Here is a 15,857-nt window from a genome sequence, read left to right on the forward strand (position 1 = left end):
ACATGAGGTTTTACTATAGGATACCAACCCCATGGAGCCACGTTGGCCTAACTCCAAATACACTTTAGTACACCTGGTTTGGATCCACGGTAGCTTTTCATATCTCAGTTATCAGATGTAGACCCCTTAATGCAGTAGATGAGTTAGACTGACAGAGGTTTAGAGCAATGACTGGACAAGCAGCGGTAAACAGCTTATAACACCGGCCTTGGATACAGTTGCCACCGATATTGTCTTTCAGACACCAGGTATATTTGACTTGAAGGGAATCTCTCCAAGCTCTGATTATATGATCCAGGTTTGAGGAACAAGACATGCACAAACAAAGACATAAAAGGCAGCGTTTGAGAGAACACAGAGAGGAGGAAAATAATTTGCTCAAATTCAGCTTGAAAATAAGGAACTTTCATTATTTTCAGTCTATAATCAAACAGACAAACTGGCAGCATGAGCTTTAACAAACTTTTTTGAGTTAAACAGAAATCAAGAAAAGTTCAGGGATGTGTTTTGATGCATAAATGGAGACAATCTTGTAATCCGTTGATTCAGAGCTATTACATCTGATCAAAGAACCTGAAGCATATTTTCTCTCTCTCTTATATTATGCTTCTTTGAAAAAGAAACTGAAACTGGTCAAAATCGCAATCAAACGCTCGGTATAGGATGACAGAAGCTGACATTGGAAGCCTCATTTCTGCATCTCTGCTCACTCTATGCTTATGCTGTGATCAGATCTACCTAATGCAAACCAGTCTTAAAGACAGACTCCAATTCAATGAAGTATGTTTAGCTTTGTTCCTAGTTATAATACAATGCTGTCAAATTCAGCTTATAATGCCAGCTGATATATTAGTTGGTTGGTATCAGGAAAACATACGATTGCAGTGTCATTTTTGAATAGTGCAACGATAACTTTGATTGTGGCTAGGCTACATTTCCCCTGCTCTTCCCTTTTTTTTTCCATCACCACAGTATAAGGTGAAGGGGATCAAGTGTGGCGGAAGTCCAACCCGCTGGCCAAACATACAAAAAGACAACATTAACTCGATTTATATTATGCAGCTCCATGAGGGGGTAAACAATTAAATGTAAAGACGCGTTCTGCAAGCATGTATTGTAAAATACAACAGGCCACGTGGAAATCTAGCAAAAGTTCTAAGTAATTTTCTGCTTTGGTGCTTGTTGCATTCCTTCGTAAGAGTTAGGTACTCAACGCTTAGAAGGAGCACAGCCACTGAAGTTTCACTCATGGCTGTGTGGGAACACCCGCAAAACTCTTTGCTTCTTCTTTCACTACTCAGGGCTGCAATGACCTGGTGTAGATCCATGGTGGTGAAGTTGCAGTGCAAGTACACCGCTGGCTGTCCTAGGTGTCACTAAGAAGAGATTTTGGTAAAGGTTATAGTAATTATTGCCTATGGAGCGGTACAGATTAAGAGTTCCCTTGGATAAAATGCTCACATTGCGACTCCTAGCATTACACGGTGACCGGTGATAAGTGGGTCTGTTTTATTTTGCCACACATTTAATCCTAGCAGCCAAGGACAAGTTGAGTTTAAAGAGAGGGATTAATCGAGGTCTAAAGTAATTGGGTTGCTTTGTTACATTAGGAGCAGGCTTTCTGTTTTACTGCGATGACAGACCTGGATAAACTAAGTTACAATAAATGTAAGGAAAAAAAATATATATAGATCTGGTGGAGCAAAGGTTTTGTTGTTTGGTAAAGTCTCATGATTGTGTTGAACTTGTGTTTTATGTGATTTATTTACTATAGTATGCTTGTGAACTCTGTGTGAAATGAGCTTCTCTGAAGAACTGGGTTTTGCAGCTTCAAAGGAGAGATAAAGAGAAGTCAGCTGTCAAAGTAACTTGCTGAGAAGCTAGATTTCACAGTCTGTCTTGGAAATACTTCTGTACTAATCGAATCCTTGAGTAAAAAAGAAATGTTCCAACCCTGTTGCTTTCATCTTGCATCTAAAATATCTTAATAAACCCTCGATGAGTGATTGTTAACAGCTCTTAACAGTGCTTGGATAATCTTCTTTTTTCACCACAGATGCCACCTGAAAAGAGAAACCACAGTAATTGATCGGGATAATTTAATTAAACTACTAGCATCCACGGAAGATCCAGCATATGCGTGTTTAGCAACAGAATCTCAATCTATTTTGCTGAAAACCTAATACTCATTGCAGTGCTTTTCCAATTTTGGGCTTTCTATATTTTCATATTTAATAATTTTCACACTTAAAATTGTAACAAAAAGAATGTTTTTTTCATACATATTTGTTGCAAGAATATCAAATGAGTGATGAGTTAAAAGCTTTTTATTTTGTGCTTTGTGTTTTCTTTGTGCTCCCTGTGTTTCCAGGCGTGAATGTGAAATGTTGGCAGAATGAGCAGCACATTTGTTACATTAGCTGAGGTGCTGGAGGCTCGGGGGGGACCTCTGCTGGAGGAGGAGATCTGGTCCCTGCTGCTGGGCGCTGCAGAGTGCTTAATGGATGTCTCTTATAAGGGTAAAGCGTTTCTGTCGGCTCACACAGGGAGCTCCACTGCTGTGGCGGAAACCCTATTTCTTGTCGTTTGTGCATGAATATTTTGATGTGAGCTCGACTCAAAGTGGCTTTGTTGTGGAACGACAGTGACATCTTTGGGCGTAATGTGTGTTTTTTTTTTATCCGGACTTCTTGGGTTTTTCAGGTCACAACAATATGTGCAGCATCATCAGCCCCTCCTCTTTGCTGTTGTCAGCCACTGGCACCTTGGCTTTTAAGAACTGCGGCCTATCAGATGAGGTCTCCGCGTTCGCTGCTCCGGAGATGCTGCAGGACCGTGCCGGCTCAACCAAACCTGCCACTGATAGGGTCAGTGCTTGGGTCCTAATCGCTGTCTCAGGACCTCATGTGTTAGATGAATGGCGTGCAGCTGGAGCCATGTAGCAGTTTTCTTTTTTCTTTGCGTGTTTTTATATACACACACACACACATATATATATATATATATATATATATATATATATATATATATATATATATATATATATATATATATATATATATATATATATATATATATATATATATATATATATATATATATATATATATATCACAACATTTTCATCATACAGCTGCCTGAATTGATTACCAAGTCAGGGCTCTCATAAGCAGATGTGGTTTTCCTGTGAATGCAAAATCTCCATCAGTGAGAAACTGAAGGTCAAGTAAGGAGTAAATACGCCCTCTAGTGGCTCAAATAAGGTGTATCCGTTTTAAAATGGTCTTTTAGGGTATTTAATGTTAACTTACTTAGCTAAATTCGACACAAATTTACTTTTTAACAATTTCAATACATCATCGTATCCATAATTCACATTAAAAACCAAAAGGACTTTTAAATATGTGCCAAAGTATAGTTGAAGTGCAACATTAACAAACACTACAAAAAAGACAATTTCTCTTCTTTTTTCCAAGTTAAATATATTTTTTTGTGTTTTAGGTCATTTACAGTTTGCAAAATTATGTCTATTTCCTAACTACCATAATAGTTTGCTAGATATTTTTGGAAAAGGTTTTTAACTTTCGTTAAGTTCAGAAGTTTACACACATTTCCTTCTAATCTGTAGGTTTTTTTTTTTTTTGTTTTTTTTTTTTTGCTGCAGCAGCAGCAGTTTGTTGACATGTTTGTCCCATACCTCCTGACAGAAGTGGTGTAATTGAACCATGTTTTTTTTAGGCCACATTGCTGTTCACACAAACTTTTTTAAGCTCTGCTCACAACTTTTCTGTTGTACTGAAATCTGGGCTTTGTGATGGCCACTCTAAAGCATTCACTGGTGTTTTAAACCCAAGCTTTTCTCACATGGCTGATCTCTTGAGATGCTGCTTTAGTAATTCCACAAAAAAAATCTTTCCTCATGATGCCATATATTTGTGATGTGCACCGGTCCTTCCTGTAGAACATCAACCCCCTAAACATGATGCTGCCACCCTCGTACCTCACAGTTGGCATGGTGTTCTCAGGCTATTTTTACCGATTAAATTTTGATCATTTTGACCCAAAACTTAAAACTTTGTTTTGTTTTAAATTCTGATGGTCTTTCTTCCTTAGAATATTTAAAAACTGCCATCTGGCTTTTAATGTTGTTATTTTTTATAAAGGGGTCTTCCTCTGTTTTTAAGAATGGTGATACTAACCAACTTCAGCCAGCATCTTCTCAAGGTCTTTTGCCTTTCCTCTGGGGTTGATGCACACATTTCACACCAAAACACTTTTATCTCTGGGAAACAGCACCCATCTACGTCCTGACTGCTGTGACAGATGGACAATCCTCTTCTGTTTGTGATTTAAAATCAAATAATCTTTTTCAGTCTCCCTTGGGAGAAATTTGCCTTGGATACAAGGATCAACTGCATCGTACTACATCTTCAATCACTAATAAGAGGAGTCTCAGCAAAATAAAAAATAAATATACAATATTAACAACATTTCAGAGCTATCAGAAGCTTGCAAAGCCATGACACCGTCATCAGGGGTTTTCCAAATTGTTTAAAGGCTCAATAATCTCAATGTCAATGTATGTAAACTTTTGAATTTGAGTAATAAAAATAAATCTCTGTCTTTTTTATTCAGAGTGCAGAAATTATTTTGGTAAACCAGTCCAACCTAAAACAGGAAAATGTCTGCTTTAATGTCCAAAAATAGGGAGGGTGGTCATGTGTCTTTTTTAATACAGTATATGGTAATTATCTGGGATACAATATGACTGGACAGAGAAAGATGAAAATCCAGCATGTGGAGGAAAAGGTACAAAATATACCTTAAAGACAACAACTATTGCACATAGGAAATCTGTTCCCTCAAATATATATGAAAAATGGCAAAGGAACAGATAGCAGATAAATATATGGGACCAAAGGCCAAAAAAAAACTATGTACTAAACGGAAATAATACAGCAAAACTATTTCCCTTGTGGCATCAGAGAAACATGTCAAAGTGTGAGGTTGGTTTCAATAACGGTGATGACTGGTGTTGTTTTCCATTGAGATCCTGTAATCCCAAGCCTCCTGTCACTTCATAGCCTAAAACAAAGCATTCACATTCAGGGTCGACAAAATCCGCAATCAATATTTAACGGTTGTGGGATTTCTAAATCATTGAAATGAGATTAATTATCTTATCAGAACCTTTTTGTTACATGGTGTTTCCAGGCATTCAGGTGCACAAACAGCCCCATTACAACCCAGCAGGGCCATATACGCCTTATGTTTTAAAAGTCTTTGGCCACAGTTTCCTTTGACAAAATGTATGATCCTGCGAGGCTATTAGGGGTTCCCCCGCAAAAGTACTATTCTGAAAAAGTACATTTATGTTATTTTAAGATTGTTTCAAAAAATGTAATGTCTCTTACAGAGCAAAATATTGGTAGTTGATCCTGTTTATGCTGCCATTATTCCTCTATTACTAGTGATGCTTGTACATTCAGCCAAACCAGCGGGGACAGAAGTCTCTTTCACTGGTAGTTTATGGGTCAGAAGCTAGAAAGGCTTATGACCACTATTCATCAAGTAAAAGGTTGCATAGAAAACATTCCTTGTACATAATACTATTACTACAACTACTACTACTACTTCTAATAATAATAATAATAATAATCACTATCATCATCTTTATTTGTCATTGCAACTTTGCACATTCCAATGAAATTGACCTCTGCATTTAAATTATAACCCTAACCTCAATAGAACATTAATTATGAACATGACAAGGGAAGCCTCTCTCCCCCCCCCGCCCCCCACATAACTTGCTAAACTGAAGCCAACTGTGGAAAAAAGAAAACGGCAGGTGTGCACTAGAAAGTAACTTTCGCAGTTAACCATTCCAAGCATTAAGTAATGTGCAATCTAATTCCTTCAATAATTCAAAGTTGTTTTTTTTTCCCAATTTCTAAATTAGTAAATTATTATCACCGACTTTGATTAAACCTTTTCAGGCTCTTTTTCTGACAAACCTCAGCAGGACTTAGCTGACTTTCGGAAAAAGACAGCCATGCTAAATGCTTGTATTTTGGAGCTCCTAGGCTCTTAGAGCTGCGGATCTGCGAGGACATTTTTACGTTACCTAGAGAAACGCAGATCAAATCCAAGAAAGGAAGGCTTCGCTACACAGGGCAGATATGTAACACGGTTTAACATCATATTTGTTTTAGTTCTAGAAACATGCTTTATTTCTTTAACAAATCCATTTTGCCACGCAGATGCTGGTATATTCCCTGGGAATGACTCTCTACTGGTCGGTTGATTTTCAGCTACCTCAAAACCAGGTCAGAGTCTCTAAAACTCTTTTCTTGGTATCAAAGTACACAGGCTTAGCCGTTTTTTTTGTTTATTTTTTAATATCTTTTTCAGCCAGTCCAGTTGAGTGACCATCTAAACAGCATCCTCCTCAGCATGTGTGAGGACCTGGCCCATCGCAGGGTAAACCTCACCTCCATTCTGGAGGCCTGCGAATCCCAGCACAAGGCCTCCAACCTGCTGCCACCCACCAAAGTCGTCCGACAGCTCGTGGAGGAGGTTTTTCACGAATCAGTGAGTCGTAGCTATCTGAGGACCGTATGTTCTTCCTTTCTGGCTTTACAGCTCCTCTACAGCCAATGTTATACAGTATGTGTCAAAAATCAAAAGGCATGTTGTCTCTGCAGAGACACCAAAAGTTTTAAAACGGTTTTAAATAGCAGCTTTTCCCTCTCTTTTTTAAAAGATGGATGGTTCTCTGCCAGACAGCAACATTCCTCTGAGCGGCAGGAGCCAGATGATCAGAGAGAGACTTCACAGTGAGTTTTTCAGGCTCTGATAAATAATCTGTCCTTTATACGTTTAAAATGGTGCAGCCTATTTAACTGGGCTTTACCCACATAAAAGTTAACTTCACGTATGTGTAATATCCAGGAAATTACCTCAAAGTTACATTTTGACTCAAGATAGCACAGTGGTAAATAGGATTAAGATCTTAACCTGAAGCAAGCCCGGGATTAGCTTCAGTGGGAGCCAATAATCAGATACAGAGAGTGCAGGATGCTCCAGAATAAACCTCCATCATCCTCCAGTTGCTTTCAAACATATAAATGTCTTAGACGAGCTTGGAGACTGACAGAATTGAAATGTTGCTGTCATCTTTCATCTCCTGCCTGCCTGGCAGGAAAGAGAGGGCCATTATCAGACTTCAGTGAAGGAAGTGCTGAAGGGAGGAGGTACTCAACGGACTCTGACTCAAAGTCAGGTAAGCACACAACGCAGAAGGTGCCCAAAATGCTTTTATCTATTGTTGTTTTTTTTATCATTTGCACTTGTTTCCCTTGGAAAATTACTGTTGCTGTTGTTTTTTAAATGGCGTAAGGGTAAAATATATGCAATAGATGTAATGTCTTTTGTTTTTCCGGTGTAGGGAGTTTATCTCAAAGACCTTGGAGACAAAGACCAAGAAGTTCCCCCACACTGTTGTACCAGTCTTCTTTAGACAGGCATGTATTAAATGCATCAGCACATCTGCACTGGTTCTGTGACCTCTGTGACAAAGGAGGAAAGGAGTTTTGATTTTCACTGTCTGTGTGTGATCTGTCCATACATACCTAGATACTGTTTGGGTCAGAAGTTTTGATACTCTCATCCTAGCATGAATGTTATATCTCTTTGGGGCTTTTAATGGTTTCATTGAAGTTTGAATTTGTTGGGAAATTTTCAGAATTCTAACAGGGTCAACGTTATACATTTAATCTCAATTAAATCCATCCCAAGGAATATTGGGCTAGATGGTTTTTGTAGGAAACCAACAAGCTTCTGGGGCAATTCTAGCTGATTCATTCCTCACGGCACAATTAGCAGATTTCATATAAACTGGCTGTTTTCCAAACACTGACCTGCTTTTATGACCAATACATTTCTAACAAGGTTGAGGCCGGAGCTTTCTGAAAGATGATTGTGAGCCTGATTTATCCATTGCAAAACAAGTTTTATTATGTGTTCAGGACAACTGTTGTGCTGAACTACATAAATGTGTCTACGTTTTAATGAATGTAAACAAAAAACAGCCTCTCAGCACAACTCTGCTGCCACCATGCTTGATAGCTGGCAGTGTTCTTGTGTACTCTTCTTAGGAGCTATCAGTCCATGTTGATGTTAAACTGGCTTCCCAGTGGGTTGTGACCGTGGTGCCTCCACTTCCCAGTTTACTTATGCCTCGGTTCTTCCTGAGTGGTTTTTGAACATCATGACCAATTTCCTTCATCTTGGGGCGACAAGTATAGATCAGTTGGTTGATACTCGGACATAACTGAGTTTTTCAACAAGACGATAATCCCAAACACATCAATGCTGATTTTTCTTAATGGATGAAATGAGCTAATATGAAGATTCTGAAGAATTTCATACCATATTTAAAACTAGTTGACAGTGCTCAAGGAAACTAACGACTTTAACAGAGGTCTACCAATGCTGTCAAAGGTGCATAGAGCAAGTTTTGAAGTCAAGTATTATTTATTTTTGTTCCCATACATTCCCTTACAATTGCCCAACGTGTAAAATAAGTTTTCCTCTATTTACTGCAGTTACCTCTAAAGGCAAAATCACTCTGTCAGTTCATCACAGAGTGATTCAGACCGCATCCTCCAGTCATGCATGAGGGTGTGACGCGCGCCGCACTCTTGTTCACCTGCCTACTTTGTATCGACTAACTTCAATATTTATAATTCCCTCACATCAGAAGACATTACGACATTCCTCTAAACAGAAGACCTGTGCAGTTGCAGTGGCAGATGCTTTTACCCTTCTCCCTTCCACGTACACAACACTGGTGTCATTTCAACTTGTTGCCAGAGGGGGCAGAGGTGTGCAAAAAGTAATGGAACTCACTCTAAGCTCCTTTAAGAACCCCCCCCCCCCAAAAAAAAAATATTATATATATATATATATATATATATATATATATATATATATATATATATATATATATATAAATATTATTGTTGTAAAATTATTGTTGTAAAATCAGGCCACCACAGAGAAATGGTGTTTAAACGTAACTTTAAAAGACAGAAATGAATGAAATAGTCATGTAAAGGATGACGATGAGTGGAAGTAAAATTTCCCCTTTCTCATTTTGTCTATCTCATCACCTGTACCGACTTTGGAGGGGCATGACTCTTTGCTGTGGTTTGACTTTCCGGCTTGTCCACATGACCATTGCTCATTCTGTCCTTCCTTCCCTCCCTGCCTCTGTCCCATCAGGCTCCCTCGAAGGGTGCAGCGCAGGGACAGCAACTGCAGCTGGATTGGTAGGAGCCCCCACCACGATTTCTCTCCAAAGGCATCAGGCAGATCTCACAGTCCTTCCATTACCTTCAGCGAGTCCTCACTCAGCCTGAGCCAGAGGAAAGCTAAGGTAAGAACTGGAGCTTTTCATTGTGATGAATGGACTGAAAATGTGCTGTAGGAGCGAGTGATGCAAGTTAATATGTTTCTTTTTAAACCTAAAAGTGGTAATACTGGTTAAAATTGAATTCAGAATAAGAGACGGTTTGGGGGAGAAAACGATATAGGTTCATTATGGTACTCTGTAAGCTATTTTGACATTAAATGCCATACATTTCAGGCACTGGGTCCAGAGTTTATAAGAATGCCAGATGAACAGCAAGTTCTTCTTGAGCTTCCAGGATCTATCGTGGTAATTTATCACTTTCAAGTCTCTTTCCTATTTCTCTATCTGCCCCTGATCGGTGTATTTGTCTGTTCTGCCACACTTTTTAAGTTGTTGTTGTTCTCGCACGTTGAACTGTCTACATGCATAAGTGCATGTCTGGTACAACCTTCTGAGTGTGTCTGTTGTTGTTGTTTTCTCTATGTGCATGCATATCTCTGTGTTTGCACACCACAGTCCAAAAAGGGCCATTCAAGCTCCTCTCAGCGAGAAGTGTCTGTAGTGCTGCCTAACGGACAGTACGTGGTTGTTCGCTGTGACATTAAATCCAGGGCAAGAGATGTGTTTGACATGGTGGTGGCTCACGCAAACTTGGTGGAGCACTTTTACTTTGGTCTTTCCTTCCTAGATGGTAAGAGGACATGTCGTATGGGACCTAATCTGTCTGTATCACAGTCACCAAATCAGAAATTTCATTAATGTCATTAATACGATGCTAATTGAGAAATGATGCCTTAACAGCTAGAATGATGGGTGGTAATACAGACAGACATAGAGAGACTTTAATGAGGGTTATATTTTTCTGTATTTTGCAGATGATGAATATTTCTTTTTGGATCACGAGACAAAAATCTCCAAAGTTGCACCCGACAGCTGGAAAAAAGGCCAGATGTCTTCCTTTTTGGTGTTTCTTCGAGTCAAGTTTTTTGTTGACGATATCGCCTTCATTCTGTAAGCAAACCTTCTTTTTTCAAATGCATTATTTTTGTTTTGAATTGATGCTTGTTTTGGTTTTGTAGTGGTATAACTTCCATGATGTTATGTCTCTGAGAAGAATGATCATCACAGATTCAATTCTACTCATTTTATGTATACACCGCCGGTTCGCAACACGTCTTCCCGACGCACTTTACAAAGTCAGGTCCGTAAAATCATACAAACAGACTGGTAAATCTTTTCTAGGGAAAGCCCACAGATTGCGTTGAGTCGCTGACTTGCAGCATTCACTCCTCCTGGATGAATCTGTCTGTAAAAGTACCAGAAAACCCTCAAGAGGCAAAGCACGAAACAGACTTTCACGCAATAAGATCCAACATGCAGATGACAAACAAAAACCAAAGAGTTCCCCTGGAGAAACTGTTTTTATTTGTTTGTTTGGTTATTTTACGGCAATTCAGATATTTTATCTGCAAAAACTCACCCAATAGCCTGGTTACACTCTCCCTCTTATATTTCAAAGACTTTTTGAAACAGGGATCCAATAATGTCACATTTCCTCTTAGAATCCACGTGAGCCAAGCAAAGACCTTCCCAACATGTGCACATTAAATCTTTTTACCGTTCATTGAAACTTTAAAGTCAGGCCTTTAAACGCACATTCTGTAGACTGTAATTTAATTAGTTAAATAGCGTTTTAATGATAATTCTTCCTTCACCTCCTAGGCACAGACTGACTCGTCACCAGTATTACTTACAGCAGCGAAAAGATATCCTGGAAGACAGGCTCTACTGTAACGAGGAGACGGGCTTGTTTCTGGCTGCCCTTGCTCTGCAGGCCGAGTTTGGTGATTATATGCCGGAGGTACGGAGGACGCGCAGAGAAATGTCAACGTTTTAGCTTTGAATGCCACCTTTGTGTGTCAGAGTGTGACCAATAGTGTGTTTTGTGTGTGTCCAGTTGTATGGTAAAGACTATTATCAGCCTGAACATTATGTATCCAAGAGGATGCTGGAGAAGCTCGCCGTTCCCATTATCAGAGAGGAGTTGCCCAGGCTACATGCGAGTCATGCCAATTTGTTGCCTGAGGAGGCAGAGACAGAGTACCTGAAGGTCAACAGTATTTACACACCAGCTCCCGCACTACTCCTTCACTCATAACGTGCTAATTTGAAAAAAAAAAGATAGTGTAAGGTTGTTGTTGTTTTTGACTTTAGAATGATTCATTTCTGCCCACCTCAGATTGTCCAACAGTTGCCGGAGTACGGAGTTATGTTCCACCGCGTGGGAAGAGAGAAAAGGCCGGTGATAGGGGAGTTAGTCCTGGGAGTGTGCGCCAAAGGAATCATCGTTTACGAGACGAAGAACCACCTGCGAACTGTCACCAGGCGCTTCTTGTGGAGGGAAACAGACTCCATATCCACTGGGGTAAAAACCAAAGAGACATTTATGTCAGATTTTGTTCCAAACTGTTTTCAGCAAATGTTGCAACACAGCTTGTTAGCTTTAGAGTTAATCTTCATCACTTACGTATATTAAAGTTGTGCCATGGACTTAGTGAACATACTGGGGTTTTTTTAAGGACAGCGTGGAAATTAATTACTCTGTTGTTGCTGTTGTCAAGTGCTGATAGTGCTAAAGAATTCATATCCTTAAACCTTTTCTTATTTTGTTACATTACAGCCACAAACTTATAGGGAATATATGAAATAGTCCAACACAAAGTATTACTTAATTTTCCAGTCAAACTACAATAATAGTTCTCAAATTGATTTCAATTTGATTAAAGAAATACGATCCAAAACTCTGCAGCCTGTACTTGTTTTTAGCTGTTATTTGTGAATATTTTTGTAGAACTGCCTTTCACTTCAATTACAGCTGTTTTCAGTATTTACCCACCAGCTTCACACGACTACAGTTGTTTTTAACCATTGTTCTTTGCAACACAGCTCAAGCTCAGTCAGGTTTGATAAAAAGGGTTTATGAACTGCGGTGTTTATGAACCGCAGAATCTCAAATTTATAATAAAAATAATTTTAAATTTAGGCCCATGTTAAATTAGCCAGTCTTAACGTCTGCATACATAACTTCAGCCGGCCCACGCTGTCTGTAGCACAGCAGCAGAGCAAACAGGCTCAATGTGATCTATTAACACCAGTTTTAATTTATAATAATGATTTAAATAATTCAATTATATTTTACGATAATGATTAAAAAAAAGATTCTATTTTTTTTTTTTTTTGCACATTTTTCTTACATTCCCTCCAGTTTTCTGAGCCCCGCTAGCGCCCCCTGGCGGCCTGCACTTTGACAAACATTGATCTAAACCAAACCCCGTAGCTCTGCCTGTATGTTTAAAGCTGTTGTCCTGCTATAAGATGAACGTCTGCTCTAGAATCGGCCTGTATTTATTCTACCTTCCCATCCAGACTCTCAGGTCTGGACTTTGCAAGACATCTCAAGCTCAGTCCGATCGGATGAAGAGTGGCTTCTAACCAGTAGTCTTCTTTCAACAGTATATTATTCTCCCTACGCCCTCATACTAGATGAAGCACATGACTCAGTTCTCCTGTCGACATATTCTCCCACCTGAGCTGTGGATCTCTGCAGCTTCTTCAGAGTTACTAAGGGCCTCTAGTTGCTATTCAGCTTCTCTGTTCCCATTTTTGGATGGTTGCATTGAATTTTATTTAGTCACATCAGAATAAAGGGAGCGAAATAAATGCGCGTGTCACATGTCTCTGATTTCTACTTAACGATTCTGCATTATACTTTGTGTTGGGCTATCAAGGTATGAATATTTTTCAATGCACTGAACAGTTATGCCATGGTTTGGTTACTGTTTAATGTGCATCTCAGTGTTATGGAAAAAAAAAAAAAAACGTACAATAAAATTTCATAATCACACATAAACCTTTGCTTGTCTTTCAGCGTCGTAAGCTGATTATAGAGTGCGGCGGGCCCAGCGGAAAAAAGCACATCTTTGTAACAGAAACCTCTAAAATCGCACAGTACCTCCTGAACCTCTGCTCGGCACAGCACAAGTTTCACAGCGAGATGACATCTCGACAGCTCAACCACACCATGATACCTGGTGGGACCAGCTGCAGTAATTTTGCACAAAACATTACCGGATTTTTCCACTGTTTCTGCAGGCAAAAAAAAAAAAAAAAAACACGTCTGAAATATCACGACAAAGACAAAAATAAAAACAATTCTTCTCTTGTTCTCCAGATGAAAACATATCTGCCTACCGGGCTCGTAACATGAGCCTGAAGCGGATATCTTGCTCAGAGGGCATGTTGAACCATGTAGGGTTGACATCTGGCCAGGCCGACTCCATCTCCAAGTCCTGTGACGATCTTACTGCCAAGCTGGAAGCTCGACTCCGCCAGCAGAGAGAAATGAGGAGGGAGATGAGCAGGGAGCTGAACAAGGGGCTGTCCGGAACGGCAGACGCCAGGGATGTGAAAGAGCGACCCTGTTGGAAGTAATCACTGAGGATGATGATGATGATGATGATGAGAGTTGTGTTTTCAATCATAAGGGTCTTGTTGGGATTTAAACACACGCCTATGTTGTAGCTCTCCAGGGACTGTTCCCAGAAGGATGTCAAATGTCTCACTACAGAAGCAGGACTCTTCTGCCTCATCTTCTCTGAGAGGTGATCACAATAAACCTTCTTTTATGCGTGCTGTTGCACAGATTTGATAACCGAGGTACATAGAACACGGCCACCATTGAGTTTGCCTTTTTAGTTTCTCCTTTTCTGTATTTTGGAGATAATTGCAACAACCCACTGTTTGTTTGTTTTTTGCTAGTTATATTGAATGGCTTTGACTATGCCGTAATAATAATAATAATCCCTTTAGTCGTGTGAACATTGCACGGTCCCAACCCAGATATCAGAAAGACAAATGTCACAAAATAAGAAGAATCCAGAATTCAGATTAAAAGCATCTATTTCCAATGAAGGAGACTGGATAAACTTTTTGTTTTAAATCTTTTTTTTTTATTAAATGCTCTCTTTTTTGGACTCCATCTGGACTGGTATCAAAAGCAGCGAAACCAATTTACAGTAAGCGCATGTGTAATTACACACATGTAAACATGTTATATTTTTCCTAATAGTTGATACACCGACACGGACCCCGCCTGAGAGAGAGATCGTTTGTGTGACGCTGAAGAAAGATCCCAAACTGGGTTTTGGTGAGGTTTTATGGAACTCTTAATTGTTAAAAACAAAAACTAGGGCCCCTTATTGCCTAGTTTTGCTATGCAGGTCCTATGTGACTTCTCATCCTCTGTACACATGTTCCAGGCTTTGTGATAGTAGGAGAGGACAACACAGGGAAACTTGACCTCGGCATTTTCATTGCTTCCATTGTGCCTGATGGCCCTGCAGACAAAGATGGACGAATCAAACCTGGTGAGGAGAAATGAGACCTGGAAACATCTCTTTTACTATCTATATTCATACTCTGCCTTTAAATAAATACTTTCCCCTTTTACAGAGAATTTTCCCCTTTTTTTTGTCCCACTATAATGTGTTGGATGATCAAACTGATTTTAATATCAGACAACATGAGCAAATAAAAAAGCAGCTTTCAAATTCTGATGTTCTTTAGTAAGAGAAAAAAAAAACTATCCAAACCAACCTGGCCCTGTTTAAAAAGTAATAGTTCCCTGAACCTGGTAGCTGGTTGCGCTTCATTTGGCAGCAGCAACTCCCATCAAGCAAGATTACTGACAAAGAGTTTTTTTATACATGCAAACTTTTTGAAACTTTGGCCCAATGTTCTTTGCAGAATTGTTTTATTGCAGCAGCGTTGGATGGTTTTCCAGCATTAAATGCCTTTTCAATGCCATCCCAGAGCAGCTCAATCAGGTTTGGCTCCAGTCTTAAGGGGAGTGGTGGCCTACTGGTTAGAGAACAGGGCGCTTGTGTCCGGGAGAGGCTGCAAGAGGCTGCGAGGTTCTTGGTTTGACTCCCATAGGCTGCCACTTGGAATGCATTTTGCAGTTACAGTAAAAATTATCATGATGATGATGAGACTTTGTCTGGGTTCCTTTGTGATCTGCTGGATGACATGTTGATGCACTTTATTGAATTTATATAGATCGGGACATGATTTTTAAGACTACGTCATATTGTTAGACAGGTTCTTTGCAGGAGATTTCTTGAATTTACAGGTCTGGTGGTAATCAGGTGTGGGCGTGTCTTGTGTTTGTGATTAATCAGACATAATTCATGATTTTAAAAAAGAGCTAGATTGGCTGTTATTTTACTGGAAATCCTAATTGGAAAACTGTATTTTGTTTTTACTTAGGTTTTCTTTGTCTGATATCTATTGTGACAAAAAAATAAGCAAAAACTGAAGAAATCTATAAGGGAACAAACCCTTTTTGAAGCACTGTATGTTTTAGCGTTGCAATGGGGTAATC

The 15,857-nt window shown here is 39.4% G+C and overlaps 1 protein-coding gene across 1 annotated transcript in view; it reads left to right on the plus strand.

Moving 5' to 3' along the window:
* The window catches only part of ptpn20 (protein tyrosine phosphatase non-receptor type 20), a 44,797-nt gene that overhangs the window by 332 nt on the left and 28,608 nt on the right, over nucleotides 1–15,857 (plus strand). Inside the window, exons 2-20 of the mRNA XM_012880529.3 lie at nucleotides 2,372–2,519; nucleotides 2,704–2,867; nucleotides 6,261–6,326; nucleotides 6,412–6,591; nucleotides 6,764–6,836; nucleotides 7,202–7,282; nucleotides 7,448–7,523; nucleotides 9,286–9,439; nucleotides 9,650–9,721; nucleotides 9,932–10,106; nucleotides 10,291–10,426; nucleotides 11,138–11,276; nucleotides 11,373–11,525; nucleotides 11,655–11,840; nucleotides 13,344–13,506; nucleotides 13,647–13,902; nucleotides 13,997–14,076; nucleotides 14,544–14,621; nucleotides 14,734–14,841. Coding sequence (XP_012735983.2) covers nucleotides 2,396–2,519; nucleotides 2,704–2,867; nucleotides 6,261–6,326; nucleotides 6,412–6,591; nucleotides 6,764–6,836; nucleotides 7,202–7,282; nucleotides 7,448–7,523; nucleotides 9,286–9,439; nucleotides 9,650–9,721; nucleotides 9,932–10,106; nucleotides 10,291–10,426; nucleotides 11,138–11,276; nucleotides 11,373–11,525; nucleotides 11,655–11,840; nucleotides 13,344–13,506; nucleotides 13,647–13,902; nucleotides 13,997–14,076; nucleotides 14,544–14,621; nucleotides 14,734–14,841 — 2,464 coding nt within the window. The 5' untranslated portion in view covers nucleotides 2,372–2,395. The remainder of the gene's footprint in view (nucleotides 1–2,371; nucleotides 2,520–2,703; nucleotides 2,868–6,260; nucleotides 6,327–6,411; nucleotides 6,592–6,763; nucleotides 6,837–7,201; nucleotides 7,283–7,447; nucleotides 7,524–9,285; nucleotides 9,440–9,649; nucleotides 9,722–9,931; nucleotides 10,107–10,290; nucleotides 10,427–11,137; nucleotides 11,277–11,372; nucleotides 11,526–11,654; nucleotides 11,841–13,343; nucleotides 13,507–13,646; nucleotides 13,903–13,996; nucleotides 14,077–14,543; nucleotides 14,622–14,733; nucleotides 14,842–15,857) is intronic.

The sequence above is a fragment of the Fundulus heteroclitus genome, chromosome 22 (genome assembly GCF_011125445.2).
Source record: "Fundulus heteroclitus isolate FHET01 chromosome 22, MU-UCD_Fhet_4.1, whole genome shotgun sequence".
In the NCBI taxonomy this organism is placed as follows: Eukaryota; Metazoa; Chordata; class Actinopteri; order Cyprinodontiformes; family Fundulidae; genus Fundulus; species Fundulus heteroclitus.